This window comes from Dromaius novaehollandiae, chromosome 18 (assembly GCF_036370855.1).
Source record: "Dromaius novaehollandiae isolate bDroNov1 chromosome 18, bDroNov1.hap1, whole genome shotgun sequence".
NCBI classification, from domain to species: domain Eukaryota; kingdom Metazoa; phylum Chordata; class Aves; order Casuariiformes; family Dromaiidae; genus Dromaius; species Dromaius novaehollandiae.
The window spans coordinates 16,086,132-16,113,374 of NC_088115.1; the positions used below are offsets into that span (position 1 = coordinate 16,086,132).

The following is a 27,243-nucleotide window of genomic DNA, read 5'->3' on the forward strand; positions in this document are numbered from 1 at the left end:
GCTTCCCTGTATGTGTAATCATATAAGAAGCGTGAGCCTCCTGCGGCTGTGGGAGAGTAATGGGTGCTGTAGCAGGGCCGTGGAAACTTGCCTGGGTCTGTGGTTCTCCCTGATGGGGTCGAGGACCAGCATTGCGGAGCCTGCTTCATGGGTGTGTGACCTTGTAAATGCTGCACTGGGACACTGGAGCATGCCTAGGAAATAGTTGGATTTTGCCTAACAATGTGGCTTGGAGACTCAGGATTTGATGGGTAAGCATCATTTCCTCTTTCTCCTGGGTCCTTCTGCTTTCTGTCACCTTAACCTTCTAAATTCTTATTTTCTTTTTATATTTTGGTGTCTGTGTATGCAAAATCTTCTCCTGGAGTTTATCTCATTGGACTGATGTTTGCAGTAGAGATTATCCATCTGCGTGAAAGCAGCTTAAAATAGGATAGTGTGCCTTCATAGCTGAGATGAACCATGCTGCTTGTGCCTACTGCACTGCTCCCAGCGGGCTGGCCCACAGTTTGGAAAAGAGCAGCCTAAGGAGTTCTGCTCAAATCCATTGTCTTAGACTGCTGTTCGCTATTCAGAATTCTTGTCATTCGTCCAGGAGCCTCTCTGGACTGATGCAAAATGTTGTAATCCTAGGTCTGGGCTTTGGCCGTGCTGCCAGAATATGGCAGATTCCAGTTCCATATACTGTTAGCGTGTCTCTATTATGCTTCTAGAGTGAGTTAGGGAAAGCAGTTCTGTGGTATGCAACGTGCTCTACAGGTGCTCATAAGATCCCATGTGTCTGTCTCATAAATCCCATGCCTCTGTGGCTGTAATTGCATGTTAATCTTTTAGATGGCAGGAGTGATCTTTGTCTAACCCAGCCTGTGTGGTGGGAGTAGGGGGTAGGATGGGAAGAGCACTGAGCTCAGCTGTGATGTGCCCTCTCTGCGTCTCACCTCTCCGCTTGAATGTCTTCTCTAGGAGGATCTTGCTGAACTATGCAGTGTTTAACCCAACAATCGGATACTCCCAAGGGATGTCTGACCTGGTTGCCCCGATCCTGGCAGAGGTCCTAGATGAGTCAGATACTTTCTGGTGCTTTGTGGGATTGATGCAGAATACGATCTTCTTCAGCTCACCCCGGGATGAGGATATGGAGAAACAGCTGGTGAGGCTGAGCGCAGAGCTCGGTTTTGTCATGTCTTCAACTTCTCTTCTCCCTGCTCAGATCAGAAGAATGCCATGAAGCAGTTACCTAGGCTGTTGCTGTGGGCTGCAGCGTACAGAATCGCATCCCAAAGTCGCAAACGCCTGATGGATAAAGTGAATCCTGGGTGACTGGGGCACTCTAGAGGCAGTTATAGCCAATAAGGTGTCAGATTAAAGTTACTTTGGCCACACTGAAGGATGCTGATGCAAGGAGTTGTTTATGATCAGATGCATTTAGGATGTTGGTTGCTTATTCTTTGCACTTCTCTCAGACAACAAAGACTCACTGGTTGGTTTCTTTTCCTGATTCTGGCGCATTTAATGTGAATGGGGCAGAGGAGGTGACTGGGCTGCAGCGCTCTTTCTTGGTGGGCTTTTTTGAAGGTCTTAACATTTTTAATAGAATTTTTATGATGTCCAAAAAAATAGGAGCACTTCAGATTGCAACATTAATGTCCATTCTTTTCTAGTTAAGGTCCTGGAAAATCCATTCTAAACACAAGCTAGAACAATCCTGTCCTGGTCATGATGCCACCAATTTAAAGTGGTGAATTTGTAGTGGAGACCTTATGGGATGTTGCTGGTGATGTACAGTTTGTTAATGTACAGATAAAGCATACCTTTATGGTCAGACTTTCCAAAATCACTTCCATATTGCTCAGCATCTAGTGAAATGAAATATTGCCAGAGATAGCTATGTACTTACTTTCTTTATTTTTCTTTTCTTTTTTTTTTTTTTTTAGTTTTTAAGGCTATAGCTCTACGCTGCCTTCCTCAGCCTGAAGCTCTTCTCTTCTTTCTTTTCACAACATAGCTGTTGTGGGATTTGCTTTTCACTCTCCCTCCTTCTTGTGAAACAGCCACAGTGGCCTATGAGCTCTGCCTGTTAATGATAGACCCAAGTGTGCTCTTGGTTGCGCTGTGTTAACCAGGCTGTGAATAGGCCAAAATGTAAAGCTTTTTGTGAAAGAAGAGACCTGTGGCCTGTTCTGCGGGAGCCCGCAGTGGGCATGCCCTGCCAGGGGCTCCCCGGGACGGAGAGTGTGGTGGGTGATGGCGGTGTGAGTCCTTGTGCACAAGGCAGTGGCTCAGCTGAGAGCATCTTTTCCAGATGTACCTGCGAGAGCTGCTACGGCTCATGCACCCACGCTTCTACCAGCACCTGCTTTCCTTGGGAGAGGATGGCCTGCAGATGCTTTTCTGTCACCGTTGGATCCTCCTCTGTTTTAAACGTGAATTTCCAGATGCTGAGGCTTTGCGCATGTGGGAAGCATGCTGGGCTCACTATCAGGTTAGACAGCTGGAGACAACCGCACTGGGCAACAGCGTGCCCCTCGCTGAGTCCTCACCATCTCAGCAAGCGTTGCAGCATTTCCTTAGAGGCTTTTAGTAGCAATGTATCCAGAATAAGTTTCATTGCAGGTATTCCCTTTCCTGCAGTACTTTCTTAGCCGAGACTGTGACAGCATGCTTTACTGTCAGTGGTGTTCTGGTTTGATTTGCTGCTGCTTACCCTGAAGGAAACTAAAATTGATACAAATTGCACCTTGAGTGGCCTCATTACAGAATTCTGGAGCTCATAGACCGATCAGCTCAAAAGGTCCCTGCTTCATGTAAAACACTTTGTTTGCCTGAGTGCTGAATTCCCCAAGTATTCTGAGCATTTGCAGAACCTGGCTTTCTGGTCTCCTGCAAGGGCAGCGATAGGGCTGGGTGACAAGGAGAGTGTTCTGCCTATGAATGGGCTCCTTTCTCGCCTACTTTGGTGAGCACCGCAGCACTGACACCTGAAAAGTCATGTTCAGCAGCTGCCATTTTTGGCATTTTCCTGCAGAATCGTCCCTGTGAGATGTCTAGGGGAGATTTGGAGTAGGTATGTTCATGATTGGAAGTATTACAGCAGATACGTAACTATCAAAGAGGTTTATCTATGGAGCAGGAAGATGGAGGCCTATTTCTCCTATCTGGGGATGTCTGGGCTTCAAAAAGAGGCTTTTCAGAAAGTGCTGAACGTTCACTTCTGAAATTCAGACTTCTCTTAAACAGCTGGAAGATGTCTTCCCAAAATCACTAGTCAGCTTTGAAACCTGTGGTCCAAACCTTGCTCCTGTGCTTTAAAGGCAACAGACTGACTCAGCTGTGATTCAGAATTCACCCGTAATTCACTTTCTGAATGTGACTAGGCTGAACTAGAAAGAGATACTACTCTCTTAAAGCAAAATCTCTGCTAAGGATGTGTGCGGAGGGTGGGGAGGTTAAGTCAGACCTCTGCATCCACCTGCTGTAATCCAGCCCCTGCTTTCTCGTTGCAGACTGACTATTTCCACCTCTTTATCTGTGTGGCCATAGTGGTGATTTATGGGGATGACGTCATTGAACAACAGCTGGCCACTGACCAGATGCTGCTGCATTTCGGCAACCTGGCTATGCACATGAACGGAGAACTTGTACTCAGGAAGGTAAATGCCCGGGTGCGGATGAGGGCCAAGTTTCTGGCCCAAGAGATGAGGCAGATCCTCAAGAAAATAAGAGACTGATGCTAAATCTCCCCCCTCTCCTGTATCCCCCCGCTTGTGTGGAGCCTGGAAGAGTAGGGCGCTGGTGTTTGCCTGGAACCAGTTCTGCAGAAAGAAGAGATAGTTGTAGAGGACTTAGAGGTAACAGCGTGGTTGGGATAACAGGACTCGCGCATGCTTGGGGGAAACGGCAGACAGAGCTTTTCATCCTCATGTCGTGGTCCCCAGTCCATCTCCATCTGGAGTGCCTGCAGGCCACGTGGTGCGATGCATGCAGCAGTCCCCCGGCCCGTTCCTGCTATCAAAAAGCCTCTCCTACCTGCTCCTCTTAGCGTCTCAGAGCCGCTGAGGGCCGCGCGTGCAGCAGAGCCGTGCAGCGGAGCCCCCCCTCCGCCCGGCCGCCTGAAACGTACTGGCAGGCAGCAGGATGAGGCTGTTGCTGGGCTGTACAGCTCTGTGGCTAATAAAAGTACTGTGATGCCGAGATGCAGGAATTCAGTGCTAAGAACAACCGTCTCTAAATTCGTCCGCTGGCAGTGTCTCCACTTTAACCTTCAATTTGGGCTTCAGGAGGGATGCTCTCTGCTGAAGTGTTGACTCTTCTAATGGAGCGAAGCAGGAGTACAGGCCAGGGGGGCATCTGGCTACCGCTGCTCCCCGTATTTGTCCTCTGGTGATAGTTGAAGGACTTTGTCTCTGTCTCCCTCTAGGCGAGAAGTCTGCTCTATCAGTTCCACCTGCTGCCCCGCATCCCCTGCAGCCTGCATGACCTGTGCAGGCTGTGCGGGACAGGGATGTGGGACAGCGGCTTCATCCCCGCCGTGGAGTGCTCCGGCCATCACCCGGAGTCTGAGAGCTGCCCGTACGGGGGACTGGCGGAAGTGTCTTCTCCTAAACCGGGAAGTGAAGGCAAGAGAGGCTTGAAAACACGCGACGTCTTTGCTTTCCGAAAATAGCTGCAGAGGAACAGGGCGTAGCAGCAGCAGAAGGAAGGGCAGGAAGGATATGTATAGGAGAAAAACGTTAAAGACAAGAATGGAGGGATAGCTTGTCGAGACTCCTGAGAAGACTGAAAGGTGGAGAATGGAAGAGGAATGAAATTACTTTACAGGGGGAAGCAAATCCCATTCCACTAAGTAGTGGAACCAGAGTGAAACGTATCAAACCAGGAACAGTGTTTGCACATTTTTGAATTTGATTTGGTTAGAAATATGAAGCATTTCTAGATCTTAACGAGGACCTGCTATTCTGCCTCTTGCATTGGACTGGTTAGCAACCAAAACTGCGTTACTTGCTGATGAGAAATGAGAACATTCAAGAGAGCCAAGTACAACTGGCAGCATTTGCGGGTCAAGTGGAGAGAGCAGAGCTGTGGCAAGATCTCTTCTCTCTGTGATGTCCTTCCATCCAGAGCAAACTGCACGCAAGCGCTCTCTGCTTCAACCAAAACATGCAGCTTAGTGGCTTCTCTCTAAAGCCATGATGATCATTTTGATTATATCTGCCAAAAATAAAACTGCAAACTTTTGGGATTGCAGGGAGGGTATGTCATTTGTTGGCGAGGTAGAACTGGTCACCTAAAGGTCTGTCTCTCGCCTTTTCTTTTTTTATACAGTATACTTGCTAGCATGATTTTTTCCTATTTGTACTGAAAGTGTGCAGCCACGGGTCTTCAAGCACTGCTTTTCTGTATTCAGGGTATTTCACAGACATGTTTCAAAGTTTACTTCCCCATTATATTGCAGCAAAGCTGCTTCTTTATGCTGGCAACTACAGACTTTAGACACTTGTTTATAGAAGGCTGTTGTTTCCAGTGTGTTTCCCAATGTGTTTCCCTTGGCTCTCATCAACTACTGGTTATTTTCTGTCCTTATCTGTCTTCACCATAGGCTGTAGCATCTTTAGATGCTTCAGCTGGTATCAGCGATGTGCCCTGCTACCCTTCCCGAGATGGAAACAAAACTTAATTTGTTGCAGTCATTTCTGCTGAGCTCTGTCTTTGACAACAGTTTCCTTTGCATTATTTTTGAGAGGACGGCAAGTTTCTCCTGTTACCTTCTAAAACATATGCCAAGTGGAAGTGGAGCTGGGACCTTGAGCACAGCTGTGTTGCCAAATACAGAATGTCGTAACCAAATTCAGTGGCATCCAAAGGTGTGTCCTGAGCCAAAGTTTGTGCCAAATAGAGCCTGGAGAATAGCTCCCTTGTAAGAATGATAAAGTAGACGGGGTGAAAGTGGATTGCACTGCCCTTGCTGCTTCCTTCTGCATGGCGTGTGAAGTCTTGGTGTCTTTTTACTGTTGTCTTGCTCCCTCTCGTGTGAACCACACCACTTCTTTTATACAACCGTGTCTTGGTCTGGCGAGGTGGGAAGTCCATGCTAACTTCTCAGCTTTGTCTGCTAGGCATGTTTGCTTTATTAGTAGCATGTGTGGAAAACCCTGTATGCTCGTGCTTGCTGCTGCAGCAGGTACCTCCAGCTGACAGGCAGACCTCTCGAAAAGCCTTGCCGCAAGGTCTCATCCCTAGCCCGTTTGCAGCTGCAGTCCTGGAGCACGTGTGCTGTGTACCCACGGGGAAGCGGGGCTGGCACTGGGGATGTCTGTGTGAAAGCACCGGGCACCAGATGCGTGCTGTATCTGAGGGGAGGAAGCCTTGACCCACAAGTGCTCTTATGTGGTGGAAGGACAGTTTGGCTCCGGACTTGTGTGAAGTCTCTCCCTTTAATTCGAAGGATGAAAACCTTCTCCTTGATGAGAGCAACTGTGAAGCCCGTTACCATCGTGCACCCCTCTGAAACAGCCCAGCTTGTGGGAGTGACCTGGGCTGTAAGGCTGCAGTTGTGCGCTGGGATCGTATGAGGTGACACCTCGTATACAGGCTGGTGGCTGCTTTGCCGTGAAGCAGGGAGTTCGTTGAGATTTATGACGTTTCAGTGAATAATGCAAGTTTGCGTGAGGCCTTGGTGTGGCACGTTGCTGTACAGGCTGGGCACTGTACCGTGTAGTCAGGCCTGCAGAGCTGGGCTCGGCTGGACCCCCCCCCCTCAGCCTGAGCTAGTTCTTTTGCAGTCGCATGAAGAAGAGCCTTGCTGGGTGTCGGGTCTGTGTGGTTCTCGCCAGGCTGCACGGGGCAGAGCGGCAGGCCCGGGCTTCAGCCGGGCGATGCCTGCAAACACTCCACGCGCTCCCGCAGGCGCGAGCTCCCAGTGGCAGTGGCTGAACTAGCTTCACAAAAACGGCGCGTTAGAAAGCGCCTGAACCATCCGCCTGCAGACCGGCACGGCAGCCCCGCGTCCTCACGTGTGACGGGGACCGCTGCGAGGCCTCCGCACCGCCCGGGCCAGCGCCGGTGCCTCCCCGGGCGCGTGGGCAGCTCTGCAGACGCTGCGCGCTCGGCACGGCCCGGGCCAGCGTGGCGGAGCTGGGAGGGACCAGCAGCCACACCTACCCGGGGATCCCGAGCTGGTTCTGCTGCAACGGCCGTTCCCAGCCAACAGAAGACAATGGGAGGAGATGGAGCAGATAATTTTTAGCATTATTTTTCCACTATTAAAATGCCATTCAGCAATGTGGAAATCACTCAGGATTTGTTTAATTAAAGACTCTGCACTGGAATTCTCCAGCCTGGGAAAAAGCCGGCTTTTTCTCATAGAAACAGAGCCCAGCGGTGTGGGAGCATCTCTACCGAGCCAGTGCCTACCCCTCCCGTGCCTGGTGTCACCCGCGGATCCCGCTGCCAGAGGGGATTTCAGGTGTCTTTCCAGGCCGGTGCCCTGTTGTTCGCTGTTGACAGCTTCTGGAGCGTCTTTAATACGCTGGATTCCACTTTACCATCGTCAGAGTAATAAAGAGACAGAGCTAATAACCCGGGCTGCTTCCTGTTTGCCAGGGCACAGCCTTGTCCTGGATAACTTGATTCCAGTGTCAGGCTGCTCGTGAACTCCTGATACCATTATTAAATTCTCACTGGACATCCACAGACGTCGGGGCTTATCGAAATGCTGAGCCGCTGGAGCAGCGCCGGTGGCCGCGTCCCCGGCAGTGTGGCGGGGGGAGACGGGGGCAGCTGGCCGGTTGGGCTCGTGGTCTGTCCGTCGTGGAGAGCTGGACACTCGCGTCTCACCTAACATTTGTTACCACGTAAAGGCAGATGTCTTCCCCCAAGATCTCCTGGGGGTTGCGTGTGCTGTGGTGTTCCTCGCACTGCTCATGCCTCCAGCATGAAGTTTCACAAAACTTAATGCAATCTGGGGAGCCTCTGTCCCTGCTAATTGGGGAGAATAATGACAAGAGCAGCAAGACCAAGCGGCAGGAGACAAACGCTTGTGTGAAGGATGGGGTGAGCGGATTTGCCGGCACTTCACGCTCCCCTCCGGCCCCATCACCCGTCAACGGTGGAAGGGAAGGAGCCCTCCCAGCTCAGGTAAGGCTGGCGCTGTGCGTCCGCTCCCGCGGATGGCCGAGTCCTGCTGCTCCTCGGGGAGCTGAGGCACCTCTGCAGCAGCTGCTGGATGGGGAGGTGGTGGCCGAGTGACGTGGAGGAGTCTGGTGTCGTGAATCATGCTGGTGCTAGGGCAACCTTCAGGTTTTAGCTGGGTGTGGAAGAAGGTAGCCTGTCTGGGGATACAGCATGGTCACATTCAGTAGCGGTTACTATTCCTCTTCCTTTTGCTAACAGTCGTTTTGGGGGTAGGGGAGAGGCTCGTGAAGCCAGGAAAGCTGCTTTCGCCAAGGCTGCCCAGAGCTGTGCCGTGCTGGTGCTGCCTGTACACGAAGGGGGGAGAGTTACAGGTAAAGGCTATACAGGAGAAGTTATTTGCATTACCGAAATGGTAGCAGCCCGTTCTCGAATTGGTGGGAGGGACTCCTAGCATCAGCCAGGCGTGCGATCCAGCCTTGCCTACTGGAAATGTCCCCCATTGCGGGGCTGGCGTGTGACAAGGAGGGACTGGCAGCTGAGCTGGAGGGACCTGGGGCCTCGGGTGGGAGGTGCAGGGACAGAAGGGCGCGTGGAGCAGGCCTGGAGCGGCTGCGGCGGGGTCAGGAGCAAATCCCGAGATTATTCTGTAGTGGAAGAAAGGCCACAAGTCCAGTGTAGGACAAGGGATCAGTTTTCTGAGGTCCTTCTGACCTGCACCCAAGATGCCCTTTTCCTTTACGACACTCTTTGCTACCTGGAAAAAAAAAAAAAACAGACAAATTTCTGGTCCTTGCAGAGTAGTAAGGTGAATCTGAGAAACAATGACCCTCGTGTGGCTTCTCTCCTGAATCGCTTCCCTGTTCATTGAATTAGCTGCAGTTGAACAGCCAAAAATAGACCCTTGCAAAGGTAAATAGTCAGCATAAGCCTCTTTAGACTCAGCCTTGAGCTGACATATCCTTCTGCCTCTTGGCGCTGGGGGGAAGCGGAGTGTTGTGAGCAGGAGAAAAGAAAATTGAGTCCTCTGCTCCCGACGCAGTAACGTTACGCTTTGTAATCCCAGCGGGGAACCCGATCTCCCTGCATCTGGAAGGCTGGGGAGACGGGTGTGCTGGGCTCGGCCACGCACCTCCCGGTGCCGCTGAGCGCCGTGCTGGCCCCGTCCCATCCCGGCGAGCGCCGGCGTCACCCCTGGGCGCGGGGCGAGCGGGGCAGGAGCCGGGGAGGCAGCCAGCGCCCGCGCCGAGGCATCGGAGAGACGGCGCCGTGTGTCCCCGGCATTAAGCATTAACCAAGCAGGAGGCCGAGGCCCCTGGAACGGCGCCGGGCGCAGAGCGAAGCAACGTTTAGCCAAGCTGCTACTGGAATCTCTTGCGTTGGAGAAAAATTTCCATTTGTGAACTGGAGCAAAAAGGCAGCCAGGTTAGTTTGATCTTGCTTCTGGGGTAAGTGGTGTGTTTGGACGTGGCTGTTTTGTTCGAGGGACGCTGTCTGTCAAATGAAAAATTACAGCTCAGAAGAACAAAGAGACTCACCTGAGTTATTACAAGCACCAAAGAATTTAAAATCCAAGTTAGCTTCCCCCCCGTAGGCTGCCTGATTAATCTCCAGGTCTTTCAGCTTGGGTCATAAAAATAGACCAGTCCGTCTGGCTGTAGTGCGTGGTCACATCCTGCTCCAGGGCGCTGGCCCAGCCCTGCACTGTTTGTGCTCAGTGCTTCAGGGGAAGGTCTACACGTGGTTTATCCTTCTCGTTCAGACATTTAGAAGCAAAAAGCGTGATGAGGTTTCACACCACCTTGGAATAAAAGCAGAGACTTGGGAGGAGTCCCCAGCAGAGGCCGCAGCCAGCGCGCCGTGATGGGCCGTTGCCCAAGAGGTGAGCTGCAAAGGCGGCCGGAGCCCCGCCAGCGGGACGGGTAAGGCCTCTCGCTGACAGGAGTATATTCCCGAGTCCAAGATGTGTTTGAGATTCCGCCTGGCTCCGGCAGGAAAGATCAGGTCCCGCAGCCGGGCGCTGAGGACCCTCCGTGGGACCCCGCAGAGTCCCTGAGCCAAGGGACGCTCCGGTTTGCAGGCGGCAGCTCTCTGCTCCGCATGGCCGCTGCCTGCACCGCTCATTTTCTGTCTTAGTAATCACAGACAAGCCGACTGGCTATGCTTTTTGGCTACTTTATATACTTTATTTTATTGCAATGTAGCAAATATGCAATAAATTATACTCCAGCAGCTGCTACACCTCATAAGGTGCAATGGGATGTTTTCCTTGGTTATACTTAGCCAAGGAATTGCCTCTTTCCAGTGAAACTTCCAACCGCGACCGAGGGCCAGGCGGCTGCAGCCACCCCGCCGGCGTCCCCGGGCCGCTGAGCCTGCCCACGCTGCCGTGGCCTCCGTCCAGAGCTGCCACCGACTCCAGGCCGTGAGGAGCTCCCTTGCGGAAAGCTGCGCAGGTGCTGCCATGTTTCAAAGGCCTTTGTAGTCCACGACTAAAGCTGCCCATGCCCTTCTGTGGCTTTGCGTCCCCTTTCCAGGATTGTCTGAGCACTGGTGGAGAAAATCCTTCTCCTTCCTTCCACGGGGCTGGGAAGGACCCCCGGGTGCTGAGCCCTGTTCTCGGCCGTCGTGGGTACCGCATTGTACGGTCCTTTCTCAAACTGAGTTGTGTCCCAAAGTGCCGGGTTCCCCCTATTCCCCTTCCCATAGACTGCTGCACAGCCAGGTTGCTGTAATTCCTAGGCTGGCAATTTGGGAGAAGGTCCTTGAGTATTTCTGTAGCCAGTTTTATTGCCATCTACTCTTCAGCCAACAGTTTCAGCATCATCCAAGTATCCAAAAATCGCCATTCCTCAAATGTGCTTGTAGTTCATTTCTTTTTCTAGTTATGAAAGGCAATTCTCTCTTAGTTTGAGCTTTAAAAGGGCTTTGAAAAGCAGTGGCTGCTGTTGAGGTCCAGGCTCCCCTGCTCCAAAATCTCTACAGATCACAGAGCCGAAATCTGGCCTCTGGCCTCTCTTCAGCTTGCGCCTGCTGCTGAGCTGGGCTTTTCACAATGCACCGTATTCCTCACGGTGCGTGTATGAGGTCGCATTTCACTTTTCTCCTCCATAGATTTAAGTTTTCTAAGATAAAAGGAGGGTCTTTGCTCTTCTCTGGTGCCTCACCCCATGCGTCAGAGTCCTGGCAGCCCCCGCGTGCCGGGGAGGCTGCTGGCCACCGCCGCCGCTCCCGACGCGTTGCTCCCCGAGCTGTTGCACTGCGGACTCTGACCCTGTGGCTGCCCCCGCCCCAGCTAAGCAAAAATTGAGACAGAAATAAGCTCAATAGTGTGCAAGGATGATTGATCGAAGCATTCCCCTTTCAGCCAAGGAATCAAGCTTTTCTGCTCCGCATTTCATAGGGTTTCTGCCTTCAAGAAATGATTTTTAGGCAATTTTGATGCTGCCGTCTGGAAATTGTGCTGGCCAGTGGTGTGGATAGTATTTTAACTACTAAAATCTAGGATCCAAGCATGTAGCAGGTGCTCCACGAGCACTCATGTCCATGAGGCACCTGCGAGGTGGAGAACAGGGTTTGCTCAGATGCCTGCTAGTTTTAATAAGGAAATATTTGGATAATGCTGTCATGAAGCAAGGCTGGCTAATGAACCAACAGGCTGGTTTGGTTTTGGGGTGGGATGCTTGAATGCACTAAGACTTCGCCTGGGTTATTTGTTAAAGGTGACCTACAAAGCCTTTCCTTTCAGAGTGGGGTTTCCAGGCTGGGGGCAGGATCAGTGAACCAACCTCAGGGAACATCATGCTCCAGTCTAGGGGGGCAAACGCTGCCTTTCTGCTTCGACCAGGGGATGGTTGAAGTAAATACTGTGCTTGAAACTGGTTAAGAAAATACAGGTTTTAGAAATACTCAGTGCTAGAGATGCGCCCCGTAGAGCAGGTTTCTAGGGGCTGGCCTTGCAAGCTCTTGACCTCTTCAGCAGGCAGGTTGGGCATGGAGAGCAGGGCTTGGGGAGAGGCACACCGAGGTCTATGCCAGCCTCTAACCCAGGTGTCAGGAGGAACCGTTCCGAGCGCAGACTGCGCCGAGGCTGCTGCCAGCCGTGTCGCAGCCTCTTGGCCGGCCCTCGGTGCCGCCTCCTGCGAGGGACGGCCAGCCCGCGCGCCTGGCACGGCCGCGCTCCTCTCCCCGCCAGCCCGGGCACGGCCGAGCCGGGGTGCTGCTGGCCTGGCGCCTCGGAGCCCCGCGCCGGGGAAGCCGCAGGCATCTCTGCCCACCCCGGTGGCTTTGGCGTTATTTTCCAACCTATCATTGTCTGCAAGCTGCTGTCATTTAAACTGATGTTTTGCAGCTCACCTTTAAAACAAAGCCCCGGTTGGTCTCATGGGAAGGGAATGTCAAAGAGGGTTTTTTTTCCTCCTTTCCCCTTGCAAGCCCAGCGCTGTTTTGTTCGGCTGGCTTGCAGCTCTGGAAATAAATAAATAAATAGAGCCACTCTGCAGCGCAGCTGTACAAAAAGCAGAAAAACAAAACAAAGCAAAATAAAAATGCCTCCTCCTGTTAAAATCCCTGAGGCCGTCCCTGGGGCCATGATGTGTGAGCAGTGAACACCCAGGGTTAGGATATATTTTAAAACTGGAACTTGCCGCACCCAGTCGTTGCTCTGGATGCGCGCCACTGACTGTCTTTGTATGTTTTGCTGTGCTCATAGGGTTGGAGCTGCTCCCCACAATACGATCCCACCTCTAATAAAGGTGCGTTTTCAAGCTGAATTAACCAAGTGACTGTCCTTGTGTGAGGTCTCCTTGGCAAAAGAAAATTGCCTTTAAGGAACTTGGAGTCTGTCTGCAGTAAAACCGAAAATGTTGAGCTGTCCGCGTTTCCTGGGGCCTGTGACTAATCCAGTAATGTCAGGTGTACTCCAAAACATATTAATGAACATAATGACAAAGCTAGTTTGGGTAATCCAATAAAAAGAATGTGGTGTGAATTGCCATTTTTTATTGGTGATTTTTCCTGAATGAAAAAGATTCCCCAGGTGCTCCTGACCCTCCACCACCACGGTCAGCGCCTGATCCCTCCCAGGTCCCACCAGATTCGACCAGATGGGATCTTCCTTGCGAAAGATCCTGCTTTGTGTGACAGATCAGCAGCAGGGACTTAGAAAAGGAGCAGCTTAAAAACTACGCCTAGGATTTGTTTTCATTTGTTTGTTTGTTTGTTTGTTTTTCTTTTAGGAACCACAGACAAGCTGCTTCTGTCTGCGTATGATGCTTGGCTAACCTTGATGGTGACAGAGGTGGCCAGGTGATGTTCACCTGCAGCGCAGCTGGGCAATAAGCAGCCTCCAAGGTGCTCTTCTCTCCAAAGGTTTTTCAGGTATTTTCATGCCTTAGAGAGGTCAGTGCTCTGCCGAGAGACACAAAGGACTAAGGAGGTGTTTCTGGATCCACTGTTAGAGTAGTGGTTTTGCTATGTCCTGCCTAAGCTGGACCATGTTGTATCTTGCCTTTCACAGGCTTATACAAAACAGGAAGATAATCTAAAATAAATCCCCAGTCCCTGTCCTGTGGTTGTCAAGCCAAACAATTGCAAGGTTGTTGTGGATCTCACTGTGAAGAGGTGACCCTGCAGCAAGTCTGCTTCGTTGCCAACCCTGCAGCTGAGCACTGGTCCGGGGCGAGCAGGGGGACGAGCTCCCAAGTGCTCACCCAAACCGTGGGCAAAGCAAACCGTCCAGGCTCTGTGCCTCTCCCTGTCCCTGCCCTAAGTCACGCTCTCCAGGGACCAGGGTGGCAGCCTTCATGCTGGATTTCCAGATCACCCACAAATGACATCTCCGTATTAGACCTTGACCCAAATCCTGTGGGAGGGATCACTCGGATAATGGAGTATTTTCAAAGATGTCCCCATGCCCCCGGTCCGGGGTCAAGCACAGCGGTGCAGGTTGTGGGCTGCACAGTGCGTGGGCTGGGGCTGCCTCGGCAGCGGGGTTGTCCCTCGCCTGACGCTGCTGCTCCGTGGAAAGTGGAGAACCCGGGAACCGCTCTGCTGGGCACTGAGTGTCCTGCGAGCAGGCCCATGGAAAAACCCTGCAGCCCCTGAAACCTGCTGCAGTCCTAAAGAAGCTGATTGCAATGACATCCTGCTTTCAGGGACCGCCGATTTCCTCCCCCACCTTCCCGGCTGGCCGCGCCGGGTCCGAGGCTTGCTCGTGTTTGCTGGCAGTGGTGAGGAAGCAGCGTCTGGAGACGAAAATGCTGGTAGGCCCTGGGCTGAGCTTTGTGAGGGGTTGCTGGTTCTTCGTGTGTTGAGTTTGTGTGTTTATACGTAAACATGCCTCCTTGGCTTCTGCTGTTGCAATATCTTCCAGCTCTTCTTGGCTCCTGGAGGGAGGCAGAGTAGCATTGCCGAAACACTTGGAGACCTGACTAATGGCTCATTGCACGGTGTGGAGCCAGGGCTGTATCTGTAGCCGGGCTCCAAGCACACGAGCATCCCTCCCTGAGGCTCGGCCCTGCCAGGCGCTAGGCCCTGTGGACCCCGCTTTGCTCCGGGACTCCAACCTACCATGGAGACTGCCCTCAAACCCCTGCCCTCGGCCAGCCATCGTGCTCTTCACAAGCCCTGTCCCAGCCTGTGCCAGCCAGCTCTGCACTGCACTCATGCAGCGCACTGCTCTGCAGCTGCTCTGCTGCCCTCGCCCTGGTGCCTCCTGTAAACACAGCCCCGATGTCCAGCCCTCGGTCCCCCACCCTGGAGCTGAACAGCAGGGTAAAGAGCTGTCTCCAAGCTCTCAGCTCATGTGCCCCATAACCAGCCAGCAAACGCTTGAACGTCTCCCTGGAGTGGCTGGGCTGTGGGTTGGGTGAGACACCAGCGTGTCACAGGCGGAGTGGCATGAGGTGCAGCAGGCTTCCGTTGGGGATGAGGCAGAAAGAGTTGAAAACTGAGCAACTTCTAACCAGTCCTAAAGTGCAAAAATAGCTCAGGACTGCGTTACCAGTCCTTTCACTGCTGTTCTCAAGGGCTCTAGAAAATTGGCCCATCCCGTCCATCACAGACCCCTAGCAACCAGCTTTCCAAGTGAGGGGCCACAGACGTTTTAGCAGTGGTTCCTCCTGGTGCATCTCAAAGCACTCCGCAAGTGCTAAAGCCGCTGCCACCTCCAGAGCCCACCAGCCTCTTGGGAGCTCCAGGCCGCCCTTCTCCCCTGGCTCTCCGCAGATGGGGGCTGCTGAGGGGGCCCTGCCCGCGTCCAGCCTTCACCTGGGCACGCGGGGACCTGCTCCGCCAGGGCCCGGGGTGGTTGTGGGGAAACTGCAAACACTTGCTCAGAGCTGTCCCAACCCGTCCCAGCCCCGAGTGTCTGGCACCAGGCAGAGCCTGCCTTGGGGACGGAGCCTTTTGTATCGCCGGTGCCGTGGAGCCTGGGGCTCTGCGAGTAGGCGCTGCCTCGGCTGGGCTGGAAGCTCCCGCATCGGCCCTGCCAGCCGGGTCCCAGCCCCAGGAACCCAATTCCCACATATCGCATGGGGGGACGGATGTTGAAAAACTTCCAACAGTGACTGGAAACCTTGGAAACAGCCCAAACACCAGCTGGCCTTTAGGCCTTCTGCCAAGGGTAATAGATCTACCCCGAAGCCTGTGCCGCTGCCGTTAGTGCTGTGGAGGGTGCTTGGCTGAGCAGCAGCGTTTGTGGTGACGGGTCTCTCCAGAGGGCTCGGGGCAGCGGGGAGAGCAAGCCCCAGCCTTGGTGGCCTTGCAGCAGGGCTGTGCTCCCCGGAGCAGCCCCGGCACCACGGTGGTGCTCAGCCCTGCCTCGGGACAGCAGAGCTGCCAGCTCCTCGCAAGGGGTGTGCAGGGATGTGGTGCAGCTGGGATTTGCTGGGAATGAGGTGCCGAGTGAAGGCCGAATCCCCTGCTGCTGGGAATGTGGAGCCAGCAGACGTTGGTGGCAGATTAGCATGCAGCCATGGCACTGTTTCATGCAGGGGAGCTGGATGTACCAAGCAGGCAAAGGAACAGCTTTCCCAAGCTGGAAGATCGCTCCTTCCCTTCCTGCGGGTGTGTGGGAAAGGGTCAGGCCCAGCTGCTGCAGTGAGAGAGGTCGCAGTCACGGTGATGCACACTGTCGGCATCACGCCATCTCCGAGCCTGTGCATTCAGCCTTCCCTCCTTCCACCAGCCGCTGCCGGGAGAAAAGGGTTAAGAAGCAACAAGACCGAGGAGTGAGACCAGGGAATTCAGCTGCTGACGCAGGTAGGAGATCTGCAGGCAAAGCATCCCTGTTATATAGCAACGTGGTGTCACAACAGAGCTGAGCAGCTTCAGGGACCTGCACCTCCGAGCTTCCCCCGGGCAGTGCCAGCTGTGGGCACGGGGCTTATCCGTGCGGATGCAGCAACCCAGGGGGGCTCTCCCTGGGCAGCTGCTCCACTCAGCAGGCCTCAAATTCCCTGCCGTGACCGGGGGAGTCAGAGCTAATGCGGGATGCTCCAGCGTTCCCTCCCCAGGTCTCTCACTCCGTGATGTCCTAGCACTGTCCCCGCGGCTCTGGGGCTCCCTGGGTGCAGCCGGCCTGGCCTGTAGTCGGGCAGCTCGACCCTTGCTGTCGCGATAGGAGGGGGTCGGGACAGCCTGTCCATCGTGTGACCCAGTCCTTCTGCACGTCACCTCTGAACCACGCTGTGGGGATGCTCCAGGGCACCGCTAAGGACAGGCCTCACAAAGGTGTGAAAGTGTCCTGGTGCAGAGCCACCCCGCCGGGAGCAGGGGCAGCAGGACGGCAGCAGGGCCTGCGCGTGCTGACCTCTTTGTTCTTGAAAAACTGCCCTTCAGCAGCTCAGGCAATAAGAATGAATAAGGCTTAAATCTGTGACACGGGAAGATGCTCTTGGCTGTGACATGGTGCTCTGGGGTCTGTTGCCCTGCGTGGGATGGCGCGGGGCAGAGGTGGTCCCGGTGGCCCGCGGGACGCTGCCATGGGACGGGGCTGCCGGCCCTGCCTGTGCCCGGGCTGCAGCCGGTGCGGCGCTGGCGGCTCGGCCGGGCGGGCAGCGATAGCACGGTGCTGTCAGTGCGCCGGGCACATCTGGCTCAGGGCTCTGCAGAACAGATGTGAGCAAGGGGCTGTTTTCACCGAGTCGCTTCCACGGCCACTTGTGCTGCCCCTCAAAGAGCCAGTTACGAAGTCAGGCCCTGTGGAAATATAATGGGATAATCGATGGGCTATTGTTGCTGGGCTTAATTTAGCCATTCAGGCAGGGAACTGAGCGGTGTGAACGTACGTAAGCAGAATCCAGGGAAAGAGATGAATCAGCCCCGAGTCCTCTGTGGAAGCAGAGGACGCTGAGCAGACCCAGGCAGATGTTTTCACCTGCAACCTGCCAGCCCCGGGGTCTGGCCAGGGCCCCCAAGGCAGCTGCCTGTCGGATGCAAGGAGGGTGCAGTTAATGGGGATTCAGTTTGCTTTTTTAGTGCCAGGTCTGAAATGGCTGCAGCTGGGCTTAGTGTTAAATGCCTGAATTGCCAAAACCCCTGTGCAAGCCGACCAAGCGTAAGGAAGCTGCAGGGCTTGCTGAGGACGAAGGCCTGAGCCGAACGCACAAGGGCTCGGCTTGGGAAGGTCGCTGCTTTTCAGCTGCAGACCAGGGACCCCAGCAACCCTCCCGCGAGTGCCCTGGGCAGGGCGGCATCTGAGGGGAGCTTTGCAGCCTTGGCCCAGTCCAACCTAAATGGCGTTTGGGAGAGCCCCGCCATCCAGGCCACCTTTCCAGCTGGCAGTGCTTCTTGATGAACAGCCTGACTCTTTCTAGCCTTCATATTTTCTCCTGCTGCTCTGCGGTGGCCACCCCGATACCTGGGGATTCGCCCTTCCTTCTCACTGTTTATCTTCTTCACATTCTTTTGGGCTGGCTCATACCCCACCCCGGCAAACCGGCAGGTATGTAGCACATTCAGGCTTTCTTCATAAATTAGTCACTGTTCCTGTGACCGGTCTGTTATCGACTTATCTCTGCTATTCTCTCAGGGGGTTGGTCAGCGTTTCAATCACTCCCTGGTAAGGAAGTCCTTGAGTCGGTCAGAGCAAGATCCCAGAGGGCTGAGCCCTCCTCTATCACCCCCATATCTCATTGACTCATGTTTTTCTCCATTTTGCCTTCCAGAGCTGGCTGGCTTCACCGTATTTCCTCCACATCTGCTGGAAACCAGCTCACCGAACACCTCTCTCAGCTTCAGTCCTCAACTTGTATTACAGAAGTTCCTAAATCAGCTGGGTTCAGCTGGAACTTTTGTACTGACATCACCACCACGACATCCGCCACTCTGATGCTTAGCGAGCCTCGAGTTCACTGCTCCTTCCTCCCCTCCGTTCCTGCCCCGTTTCCCCCGCGAGCCGGCCCCAGAGCCCAAGCGTTCCCCGAGAGGGATTAGCCGTGTCTTCAGCCTACGTTTCATTCTCCTCTTTTCTGCTGATGTTGCCAGTCTCTCCTGCTCTCCATTCTTCCCGTCGCGGGGTTTGCAACACCTCCTGATTTAGTGTCAGCTGCAAACACGCTCCGTGTGCCATGTACTGCCACTCCCACTCCATTAAGGAAGATGTAAAATAAGACCAAGCCTGGCTTCACGAGTCCTGTAAAACGTACTTGAGATTAAATCGGCGGGTTTATTTTGAAATGCCATGGGGTCTTCTCCAGTGAGTGAGATCCTTTTCACTTTATTAACTACTTTACAGTGGTGTCTTTGAAGGGTGTAAATCTGCCACGTGGAGTATGTCCAACCTGCGTGCAGCCCTGCCCTCCCCTGGAAGTCGCTCAGGACTTTCCCCGCAGGTAACGGCTTTGCAACGGGCGCTTTCCCAGGCCGACACTTCGCTGAGCCGCGTGTGTTTCCCTTAGAGCCCCAGCAGCGGGTTTTGGTCGCAGACCTTCCCCAGGCCACGGATGGCTATGGAGAACACACCCAGGCACACCCCGCTGCCATGCGCACCAAAGTCCTTCCTGAGCGTCCCCCTTGTCCCCGCTCCCTGCTCCCGCCCTGCCCGGCGCAGGGACGGTGCTGCGGGTCTGGACGCGCTCCCCGGCGGGCCGGGCACCCGCGGGTGTCGGGGCTCAGTGGGGCGGCCCCACAGCAGCCGTGTCCCGGCAGCCCCCAGCGATGACCCCGCAGCCCCAGTGCCCGCCGCGTGGCAGCTCCCGGGGACGTCCCCAGCGCGGTGACCCCGGGGAAGCGGGCCCCCCGCCAGCGCCCTCCCCACCGCCAGCGCCCTCCCCACCGCCGCCTTTTATGGCCCTGCTGCAGCCGCAGCCCAAACATGGGCTGTGGGGAACGGCGGAGAGCAGCGAGGCCCCCCCGGCCCGGCCCCGCGCGCAGCGCCGAGGGCTGTCCCGGCAGCGTCCGCCCAGCCCAGCCCAGCCCAGCCCAGCCCCGCCAAGGCCAGATGCAGGAGCTGGGTGCTGATGGGCAAATGCCGTGCAGCGGCAGCTCCCAGCTCACCTGGGAGAGCAGCAAGTGCCTGTAACCCTGCCCCTCGCAGCTCCGCATCCCTGCCCCTCGCAGCTCCGCATCCCTGCTCCATGCAGCTCCGCATCCCTGCCCCTCGCAGCTCCGCATCCCGCCCCCTGCTCTCATCCTGCGCCCGTCTGCCAGTTTGCTCAGGCCTGGAGCGCCTGCCGGTCAGCTCAGCGTGCCGAGAGGGGCAGCAAAAGGGGCAGCGTGCCTTGGCGCGTCCCTGTCACCCTCCCGACCTGCAGGGATCTGGGAGAGCCTGCAGCCGCGCGGAGTCCGGAGCAGCACGGCTCGGCTCACACGCAGCCGGGGCACGGTCACGGTCAGCGTTTTGCTTGCGTGCTGCAGACGAGGCAGCTGTAACGGTTGCTGGCTGGAGGTGCTGGATAACCACAGAGCAGCACCGCTGGTTGCTTCACCTGCCTCCTCCCCGGGGCCGAGAGGCAGAGCAGGAAGGGGGACAGCGGTCACGGTCACCAGTGCTGGGGACCCTCCGCCCTGCCTGGCACCCTGGGCAGGGCTGGTGAGAAGCGTGCGGCCTCGGTGAGGAAAGGGTGTGCCCGTGAAAACAGCGGGCGTGTGTCAGAAATGAAACAACCGCGACCGTCCCCGCGCTGTCACCCGCGGCACGGCAGGGCTTCTGCGCGCCCGGTTGTTCCCTGTGACCCCGGGGCTTCAGCAGCTCCTCACCCCCGTTGCTGACCCGGCCGGGTATAACCACACCTGGCTCCACCGTGGGTCATCGTGGGCTGGAGCAAGCGCAGACCTCGCTGCAACGGCCAACACCGTTGCCTGGGGGCCCAGGAGGGTCCCAACGGGGCTGCTCCAGCTGGGCGTCCTCCAGGCTGGGCAGTGCACGGGGCAAGTCCGGCTTTCTGCATGCTGCAGCGCCCGAACACCCTCTCACCGTTTGCAGCTCCTCAGTCTTCCCCTTCTTCCTGCAGCTCCCCTCCGTTTGCAGGGCCACTCACTTGTGCAGTGAGATCAACCTCCATAAATCAAAAAATCTGCTGGGATGAGTCCTCTTGTGCCACTAGTGTCCCCCCAGGCAGCGATATCCCCTTGCCTGTCACCCCACGGGAGAAGGCAGCCCGGTAAGTGTTTCTGGGGTGACGGGGGGGGAGCAGGGCTGAGGAGCACCACCAAATCCAGCAGAGCTGGTGTCCACGTCTGACGGTGCCACGGAACGAGGGAGCCTGGGCCGTGTCCCCCGCCTCATGCGGTGAAGCTGGCCACTGTCACCGAGCAGTGTCCCACGCCCTGCGCAGCAGGGACAAGCAGCAGGTCCCTGGTGCAGCACCTCCCGTGAGGGGGGACATGCTGCGGCGCTTTCTGCCAGCACCAGCACAGTTGTCCTCTCCTGCTGGCGTTTCGGCCTTCCAAAATCAGGGCAGACGTTGGGACAGAAAGGGGAGAGGGGCCGGGGCAGCTGGGCCGGGCTGCAGCTCTGCTGGCTCTGTCTGCTGCAAGGGGAAAATCCGGGACTGAGCGCTGGGGCGAGATTTGCATGAGGGCTCGCAGCTCTCACCTCCAGCGCGGGCACCGCGTTTCCTGGCTGAGGCAGCGAGTCCCGGGGCCCAGGATGATGGTAACGACAAACCTCCGCGACTCTGTTGCAGGCACCTGCGTGCCCTGCCCTCCCCGTCTGCCTGGGTGCATCACTAGTGTCATCATCCTTTCCTAAAGTCCCCATACTGTTTGCAGGGCTGAAACAGAGCAGACCTTCCTAGCGCTAACGCTCGCACGTGTCCTCTGTACTCTTGCATATGGCCCTGCTGCTCTTTTCTGGTCAAAGCGGAAAAACTGCTTTGGTTGATTCCTTCCTGAGATTCTCCTGGATGCCAGGAGCATTTGCAGCGATCAGAGTAGCAGAGCCAGAAACATGGCAAGTGTCCGTTCAGCTCTTGGGATCGGGGACTGAGCTAGGACCAAACGCAAAACACAAAGAGGAGCGTATCTCTCAGGGAAAATGGAGTGTGGAAGGGGACGTTAGCACAGCTGCGTTTCAGGGATGCATCGCCTCAGCAGAAGGCTGTGATAGGTTTTGCCCGCGCTGCTGCCTCCGCGGCCGGGTTAGCTCGGCCACAGCGAGCGGCTGCCAGTAGCACGACTGAGCTGCTCGGGGTTTGTCATACGTCCCGTGAGATGGTCCCAGCCCTCTTCAGGCACTGATCACTGGTCACATCTTGGAGTGGGATTTCCAAAGCCGAGCCTAGAGACCTCAACGGGAAAGGCAAAACTTTGGGCAAAAATGCAAGGAGCCCTTCTGCTTTGGCTCAGAGCAGCACTAAGGACTGGGGGGGTTGATGGACTTTTCCAGCTCCCAGATATTCCTGTGTCATGGAGCTTCACCCATGTGAATAACAACAGGCAAGAGAGTTACAAAAAGACCTGACCGCATCCTGCACGACCAGCCTGGGAGAAAGTGTCTCCTTTCTCCTTGCTCTCTAATCCATCACAGGGAAACCTAACCAGATCCAACTGTGGGGGACTGAAATTGTTCCAGTTGCGACTAGAAACAAAGGGCATTTTTTTCACAATAACTAGACCTCGTTCAGTGGGCCGGGTGGAGCTCCCCGTTGCGTGGAGCTCCTCTGCTGAGATTGGTTGTCAGCCTAAAAACCGCTCTGCTGCTCAGCTGGACGTTTGGGGTTGGGCGTTGGAGCCGCTGGACGATGGCCCGCGCAGGCAGCAGACGGAGGCGAGAAGAAAGTGAGCGCAACGGTCCCCTTGGGTCTTTGGCACCCGGCTGCCCAAACGCGGCTGGGACACAGCGGAGCTGCTCCTCGGCCGCCCCCGGAGGCCGGCTGCCGCTGGGGTGACCGGCTGGGGACGGCGCGGGAGGCAGCGAGCGTGCGAGGCGAGGGGACCCGCGTCCTGCACCACAGAGCTCCGTGCGGTGCAGAATCCTTCTGCGGTCCCTGGGGCTGGGGAAATGCAGCCAGGGGGCATTTCACCCCCCTTCCTGGGGCGGCTGGATGAGGCCGTCTCCTCGTGCTGGGAGAGCTGGCGCTGCCGGCCGTGGGGAGCAGAGCGCTGGGCAGGGAGCGGCTGGGGACCGGCTGAGCGGCCGCATCCTGCCCTGCGGACTGGGTGCTGGTGCACGTCGGAGCGGCAGAGGGGGGAGCCCAGGAAACGAAGCCTCTCTCGCACGGCCTGAGAGGCAGCTGCAGTTCCCAGAACCTGCTCAGCATCCCCAGGGGAAACCAGACAGTGAGCAGCAGCCTAAAAATAGCTGCTCAGGGCACACGCACGCCCGCCTGCCACGGCGGGGAGGGAGAAGGGAGAGGGGCTGCAGCTTCCCGTGGAACGGCCCCCAGCCCCAGCCGTGCCCCCGTCTGCCCAGCACAGCAAGCGGCTTTCCACCAGTTTGAGGGAGAGCAGCTCTGACTCACTGCTTTCCTGGGGGAATGCTGACACCTCCCTTTGCCAGACCCAAATTACCCGCTGCCCTTTTCCCAAGGACCCTCCCTGGGATGGCTCCCAGCAAATGCAAGGCGGCCGGTGACGGGCCCCTTTGGCAGCACCAGCGCTGCCTCTGCCCCGACGCTCCCAGCAGCGCCCGGCCCCGGGCAGCTTCTGGCGACCGTCGCGTCATTCTGCCGGCCGCGCTGGGCTCCTCTCCCCGTGCCAGGGTCACTCTTCGGTGAAAATGGTGCATCCAATTTGTGAGACTCTCTGCTTGGGACATACTGGCAGCTGTGTGGCACCCCGTGAAACCGTGCGCAGAGGGGCCCAGCCTTCGAGAGGCTGCCATCCCTCTCGCGAGAAGACATGGTTCCCATTAAAATGTCTCGATGGATGGAAACCAAAAGGTGAGGACTCATCTGAGTTTTCCCTGCTCGGCAAGGTCCTTGGTGCGGTGGGTTTCTCGGGTTGCAGGATGCCTCTGGAAGGGAACACCCTGCTCTGCAGTGCTGCTTCGCTGCTCGCTTTTGTGTAACTTGCAAATTCTTTCTCTCCTGCAAAACCTCCCCTTGAACATTCGGCAGGAAGGAGCATCCGAGGGGCACGTGCAGACATCTAGGGCCCAGGACACCAGGACGGTGTCAGCCCCGATAGGGGACAGGACCGGTCTCCAGCTGGGCCAGTGTCCTGCAGGTTCCCCTGGAGTCCAGTTTGGGTCCCTCAGCAAACGCTCAGCTTCACACAACCGACTACAGGCAGGGCAAGGAGGGGCAGGGCTTGGGGGAGCCAGTCTGACCAGCCCGAGGCCGGCACGCTCCCCCCGGCAGCGCTCCCCCCGCTTCTGCCTGGCTCTGTCCAGGCAGCAGCTTGAACCGGGCGGGAGTCGTCCACCCGCTGCCGCAGCGGGGCAGAGCCAGGCGCGGATGGTTTGCCCTCTTTAATGCCCGTGCAACGGACTTGGAGATTATTAACGTTTTCATTTAAGGACTTTATATGCTGTGGCAATCGCAGCCAGACGCGGGGCCGAGCTTTCCGCGGCGACAGGGCGACCTGCTCGAGGCGGGGGCTGGCAGGGCTCCGCGGCGTCGGAGCGGCACGCCGAGCCCCGCGTGGCCGCCGGGGCTGGGGAGCGAGCCGTGACCCTCGGCGCTGCCTGACGCCCCGCCGGCCGCCGGCTCGGCACAGCTGTGCTGAGGCCACCAGCTCCGGCGGTTTCTGCTGCAAAAACACAAACGGCCTCCCGCCCCCCACTCAAACGTGTGTACTTGCAACTGGTTTAATGTGGTTCAACTTGGGTTGGACTAAGCAGCTTTATAGACGAGAGCTCTCTAGTGACAGCGTAATGCATGGAGGGCGGACAGCGTTCCCAGTAAATCTTCCCGAAACCTTTGAAAACATAAATACTTGGTGTAATCCTCTGAGAGGATAAAGTGCCAGGGCAGTTGCTGGGCTGGCGAAGTCGCATTGCAATCAGCCACGAGCCGGCTCTGACCAAACCTGCGAACGCGCTGCTTGGCGGAGCGGCGCGGGCGGAAGGAAGCCGGCCGGCTGCCCCGGGCAGGATGCCGCAGGGAAGGCTGCTGGGGAGCGGGGCTGCCGCCCCGGTTCAGGTGCAAGGAGGATAGAAACTGCCTGACCGCAGAGCTGCGCGCTCGCTTCCTCCCTCCGCCTGCAACGAGCAGCCGCGTGCACGCAGGGCTCGGCGCGTGCAGCGCCGGGCGCACGGCTGGGCCCCTCGCGCCCTGCCCCGGCCAGGTGGCAAGAGCCAGCAGCGCCGCTCCGAAACCGAGACGTCGCTGCCGGCTGCTGCGATCTGTGGCCGCTGGACTCCAGCGGTGGATTTGCCGGAGGGGAAGAGGCCGCAGCCCCCTCGCTGGGCTGAGCCGTGGCCGTGGCTGCACAGCCCCCCTCCCCGTCCATGTCATGGTGTCGGGTCCGTTTCAGCGACTCGTGCCGGAGGGAAGCGTATGCCTGGAGCAAGGATGCTGCAACTATTTACATAGAGACAAGCTCAAGCAGCAGACTGAGACCACAGGCCCAAACGCAGCTCCCTCCACCGCCTCCTCCGCAGACTCCGCAGAGCAGCCCCGTCCTCCCGCTGCCCGGCCGCTCCGCGGGGCCCCGGGCACGGTGCAGGCGCCCAGGCCGTAAGAAGTGGAGCTGCGTAAGGGTTCAGAGACCACGTCACCGGCTGCCCCCGGCCAGCGCTGGGCAGCGTCAGCTGCGTCTAATTCCCTAGCAGTGAAGCGGGACATGCGCTGACAAGGCTGCTGCCTGCACCTCTTGCTGCAGCCCCCAAAGGTGTCCCAGCCCAACCCAGTAATTACTGCTTTTGTCTGGGGGCAACATCTGTCTCGTCACTGGGGTGCCCTGGGAGGGACGGCCCGGGTCCCGGCTTGCATGATGCCGACGTGCTCTGCCGGAGGAGCTGCTCCCTGCCTCCAGCGGGTGCAGTCGCAGCACCGCTGTGCCAGGCGCTGCACGGGCGGCTGACGGGAGAGCGTGCCCGCCTGGAGCTGCGGGGCTGCCGCTGCAGAGAGCGGGAGAGGGGGAAAGCGCTCTGCTCCCTCTGCAGGGCACCGTCCCGATCCGGTCCAGGTACGGAGGGGCTGCCGTGTCCCCCATCCCCTCCTCCCTCCTCCCTGCGCCGCGGTGGGTGGGGGCAGCTTGCAGGAGCAGCCGCCGGGGCCGTGCCCGCCTCGCCGCCCTGCCCTGCCCGGCCCACGTTGGAGTGGGCGGCTCATGGCTATATCTAAGTGCAGGCGCGTTCTCCTCCGCCGTAATCTTAGCAAGCAAATAAATCAATCAATCTCTGTGCTTAAATAGCTTAGAATGACCAGCTTGGCTTCCCCTGCAGCCTGGGAAGGCCTGGGAGAGCCTAATCCCACTCGGGAAGATTTGCTTGTGTGGGCGGGAGCACAGGATAAGGCGGCTGGGCTGCACCTCTGGGTGCCCTGGGGTTTCCACCGGCTGAACACCAAAAATCCCGGCAGAAAGCCCTTTGCCCCTGGGTTTGCCCACTGCCCGTCAAGGAGGGAGCGGTACCGAGCGCCTGGCGGGGGAGCGGGCCCGGGGCCTTGGCTGCTCGCGGGGGACGAGAGCCCCGTCGGGAAACGCACCCGGGCCGAGGGCGCGTGCGGGCAGCGTTGCGGGCTGCCGAGGCGAGCGGGGCCGCGGCCGGCGTCGCTGCAGGGGAGGCAGAACGCGCTCGCTCTGCAGCCCTCTGCGGTGCAGGAATCGGGTTTGGCTGCACACGGCAGTTCTAGCAATGTCTATTATTGTTGAGGCTGAGGCGGTGTTTTAATCTCCCGAGGACGTTCGTGGGGCTGGTTTTCCATGTGTGCAACATTCACATAAAGATGATGGTTCTGAAAGAAACCTCAGGTAAGGTTGGTTCAGTCTTTTTTGAGTTCTGGTTACTGAAATGTGAAAGTAATGGATTTGTTTTTCCAAATAAGAACATTTCCAAAGAAGCTGTCTCCCTTGCTGCTTGTGCAGAGCTGGAACGATCCGTGAAGCTCCGGTTAAAATGCTGACTCGGACCATGTGATGGCCTGTCCAGGAGCACAGAGGGATCTTCCACCCCTTATCCTGTGATCAGACCGCGTGGGGCAAACCCCTGTGCCCGGTGAATGCTTCGCAAGATCAAGACCTTGTTTGTAGTAGATGGAAATCTCAAGTTGTCTTCTTCAAAAAGGATAAGGACCCCGGAGGTATGTGCTTTGACTCACTTCGTTAGGAGTGGTCTGGTGGTTTCTTTCATTAAAGAGCGTGATCAGAAGCCAGGCTTCTGTTTGCTGGGGTGGTGAAGCATTTGCCTGGAGGCCTTTGTCCTCGCACCGCCACTACGAAATGAGCTGCGGCTTCTCAGCCTGGCTCCTAGGAAAGAGGGAACTTCTTCCTCTCCTCTCGGCTGGATCTGGACAGTCACATGAGGGAGAAAGCCCTCTCGAAGCCACAAAGTATAATTTATTCCCAGTGCCTCAGCTGATGCCAAAATAGCCAAGGTCGCCACCCCAACCTGCTCCTAGCAGGAAGTCTCGGAGCCTCCTGCTTCCTCACGCTCCCCACAGCCAGGGCGCAGGACAGCCGGAGAGCGCGGTGGTGGCATCGCTCCTGCCACCCGGAAAACGGCGTCGCAGAGGAGAGGGCAGCTGGGAAGGAAAGGCAATCCCGGCATCACCTCCGGGCTGTTAT

At 56.8% G+C, this 27,243-nt stretch overlaps 1 protein-coding gene across 8 annotated transcripts in view; it reads left to right on the plus strand.

Moving 5' to 3' along the window:
• Nucleotides 1–18,812, plus strand: part of TBC1D16 (TBC1 domain family member 16) — a 46,779-nt gene extending 27,967 nt beyond the window's left edge. For 3 of the 8 annotated variants that reach the window (XM_064522855.1, XM_064522861.1, XM_064522858.1), the window contains exons 9-16: nt 964–1,150; nt 2,303–2,482; nt 3,504–3,650; nt 4,418–8,133; nt 13,365–13,506; nt 14,283–14,390; nt 16,122–16,389; nt 18,297–18,812. In XM_064522855.1, coding sequence (XP_064378925.1) covers nt 964–1,150; nt 2,303–2,482; nt 3,504–3,650; nt 4,418–4,663 — 760 coding nt within the window. In that variant the 3' untranslated portion in view covers nt 4,664–8,133; nt 13,365–13,506; nt 14,283–14,390; nt 16,122–16,389; nt 18,297–18,812. Of the gene's footprint in view, nt 1–963; nt 1,151–2,302; nt 2,483–3,503; nt 3,651–4,417; nt 8,134–9,889; nt 10,584–13,364; nt 13,507–14,282; nt 14,391–16,121; nt 16,390–18,296 lie in introns of all 8 variants that reach the window. The other 5 variants (XM_064522857.1, XM_064522856.1, XM_064522859.1 and 2 more) reach the window with 5 other exon arrangements.
• The last annotated feature ends 8,431 nt before the right edge of the window (nt 18,813–27,243 follow it).